Consider the following 2,500-nt stretch of genomic DNA (forward strand, 5'->3'; position numbering starts at 1 on the left):
ATGGGTTTAGTGACTCGTCTTTAGTGGAGGTGAGGACAGAGCTAAAGGTTTGTCACACGAGCAGTAAACACGAGGCAGCGAAGAAGAGCCGCCACAGGAGCCGCCACAGGAGCCGCCACAGGAGCCGATCTGAGCCACAGTTGAAGTTTCGCTGAAGACGCTCACATTGTTTCTCACTTTAGCACGTTAGAGCACGTTAGAGCACGATAGAGCACGTTAGAGCACGTTAGAGCACGTTAGAGCACGTTAGAGCACGTTAGAGCACATAGAGATCGATCTCACACATAAAGAACATTTCAAAAGGACATTGGTCAGTTCATGTTGTTGATAAAACAGGATTTTCCCTCTTGATTCATTGCACTTTGTTTTTGGAGTTGTTGCAGTTCTGTAGTTTGGTGTGTAGCTGTAGTTTGTCCTGGTCCGGCACAGTTTGGCACAGATACAGTCTGAGTCAGAGAAAAGTCCAGTTTCCTCTCGCTCTGCTCTGCTCTGCTTTCCTCACTTTGGAGCGTTTCTGAACTGAACCAGGTTCTGTTTTGGTCTCTGCTCGCCTCAGGTTCTAACTCGGGCCGAGCAGGTACTGAACTGTTCTGTCCCAGGTTCTGTCTCCGGACGCTGTGGTGTCCACGGTTACCGCGGAGTTTCCATGGATACTGATTTGTTGTGGGCAGTTTCCATGGATACGGAACCAGATTGAGCAGAGTAATGGAAACACAATCAGGACGAGCAGAGCAGGACCAAGCAGAGCTGATGGAAACACAGATTTAGTTTGAGTTTAGTCCAGTTCCTGTGGCCTGGTTCAGCACACTTCTACACAGATACAGTGGTATATTTGGAGTTTAGTCCTGTTCAGACAGGTTAGGCACACTTTGGCACAGCTGCAGGTTTTTGCTCATGTTGGGGCCGGAGCTCTGATCCGGGGCAGCTCTGGGGCCCTTGTTCCTCTTCTTTTTGGGCTTTGGCTTTGAGGGTTTGCTGCCCTCTGCAGGCGACTGAGGGAAGAGCAGGACAGAGATTTACTCTAAAAGTCTGAAGAAAGAGAAAGTGAACGTTTGTGCACAGACCTGAGAGGAGCACGGAGGAGGAGGAGGAAGGAGGAGGAGGAAGAGGCTTGTGTTCGTTCAGTTGCTTCTGGGAGACGCCGTTGTCCAGTTTGTTCTTCAAATAAAAATAAAAAGTCAAATAATATTATACCAACAAACTCACATTAGACTTTACAGAGAAGTGGAACAAACACAGGACGCTCAGTCACAGAGGAGCTGCACCTGACTTTAACTTTACACACATCATGTATAGAGCTGTACACACACACACACACACACACACACACACACACACACACACACACACACACACACACACACACACACACACAGATCCAGTGTGTGTGTGTTGTACCTGGCTGGGGCGGGGGCTGTCTGAGGCGGAGCTGCTGCTGTCGACTCTGGGGCTGGACTCTGCAGAAACACTGACCCCTGCTGGACGACACACACACACAGCTTCAGTACAACACTGTTTATACACACACGCACGCACACACACACACACACACACACACACACACACACATACACCAAACTCTGATCATGATTTCAGGAGTTATCACATTATTATACAAGTACATGTGAGTGTAAACAGTTTGGTGCCCTGCCCTGTCCCCTGTGTCCTCTGTCCTGTGTCCTCTGTCCTGTGTCCTCTGTCCTGTGTCCTCTGTCCTCTGTCCTGTGTCCTGTGTCCTGTGTCCTGTGTCCTCTGTCCTCTGTCCTGTGTCCTGTGTCCTGTGTCCTGTGTCCTGTGTCTCTGTCCTGTGTCCTGTGTCCTGTGTCCTCTGTCCTCTGTCCTGTGTCCTGTGTCCTGTGTCCTGTGTCCTGTGTCCTCTGTCCTGTGTCCTGTGTCCTGTGTCCTCTGTCCTGTGTCCTGTGTCCTGTGTCCTCTGTCCTCTGTCCTGTGTCCTCTGTCCTGTGTCCTGTGTCCTCTGTCCTGTGTCCTGTGTCCTGTGTCCTCTGTCCTGTGTCCTCTGTCCTGTGTCCTGTGTCCTCTGTCCTCTGTCCTGTGTCCTCTGTCCTGTGTCCTGTGTCCTCTGTCCTCTGTCCTGTGTCCTCTGTCCTCTGTCCTGTGTCCTGTGTCCTGTGTCCTCTGTCCTGTGTCCTGTGTCCTGTGTCCTCTGTCCTCTGTCCTGTGTCCTGTGTCCTGTGTCCTCTGTCCTCTGTGTCCTGTGTCCTCTGTCCTCTGTCCTCTGTCCTCTGTCCTGTGTCCTGTGTCCTGTGTCCTGTGTCCTGTGTCCTGTGTCCTGTGTCCTGTGTCCTGTGTCCTCTGTCCTCTGTCCTGTTTCCCCTGTCCTGTGTCCTCTGTCCTCTGTCCTCTGTCCTGTGTCCTGTGTCCTCTGTCCTCTGTCCTGTCCCCTGTGTCACAGTGAGGTTCTGACCGTGTTCTCGGCGCCACTGACTCATGAGCTCGTGGATGTTTGTGGGTCTCACGGGTCGAGAGAAATCACCCTGAA

General features: G+C 51.6%; 1 protein-coding gene across 1 annotated transcript in view; it reads right to left on the reverse strand.

The window, feature by feature from the left end:
- stk33 (serine/threonine kinase 33) overlaps positions 1-2,500 on the reverse strand; it is an 11,837-nt gene that overhangs the window by 141 nt on the left and 9,196 nt on the right. The window contains exons 11-14 of the mRNA XM_055163815.1: positions 2,426-2,495; positions 1,399-1,478; positions 1,065-1,158; positions 1-992 (exon numbers count right to left, since the gene is read on the reverse strand). The exon at positions 1-992 is cut by the window's left edge and continues 141 nt beyond it. Coding sequence (XP_055019790.1) covers positions 859-992; positions 1,065-1,158; positions 1,399-1,478; positions 2,426-2,495 — 378 coding nt within the window. The 3' untranslated portion in view covers positions 1-858. The remainder of the gene's footprint in view (positions 993-1,064; positions 1,159-1,398; positions 1,479-2,425; positions 2,496-2,500) is intronic.

Source organism: Boleophthalmus pectinirostris, unplaced genomic scaffold, assembly GCF_026225935.1.
Source record: "Boleophthalmus pectinirostris isolate CB_2022bp ecotype Guang Dong unplaced genomic scaffold, ASM2622593v1 HiC_scaffold_11, whole genome shotgun sequence".
Lineage (NCBI taxonomy): Eukaryota > Metazoa > Chordata > Actinopteri > Gobiiformes > Gobiidae > Boleophthalmus > Boleophthalmus pectinirostris.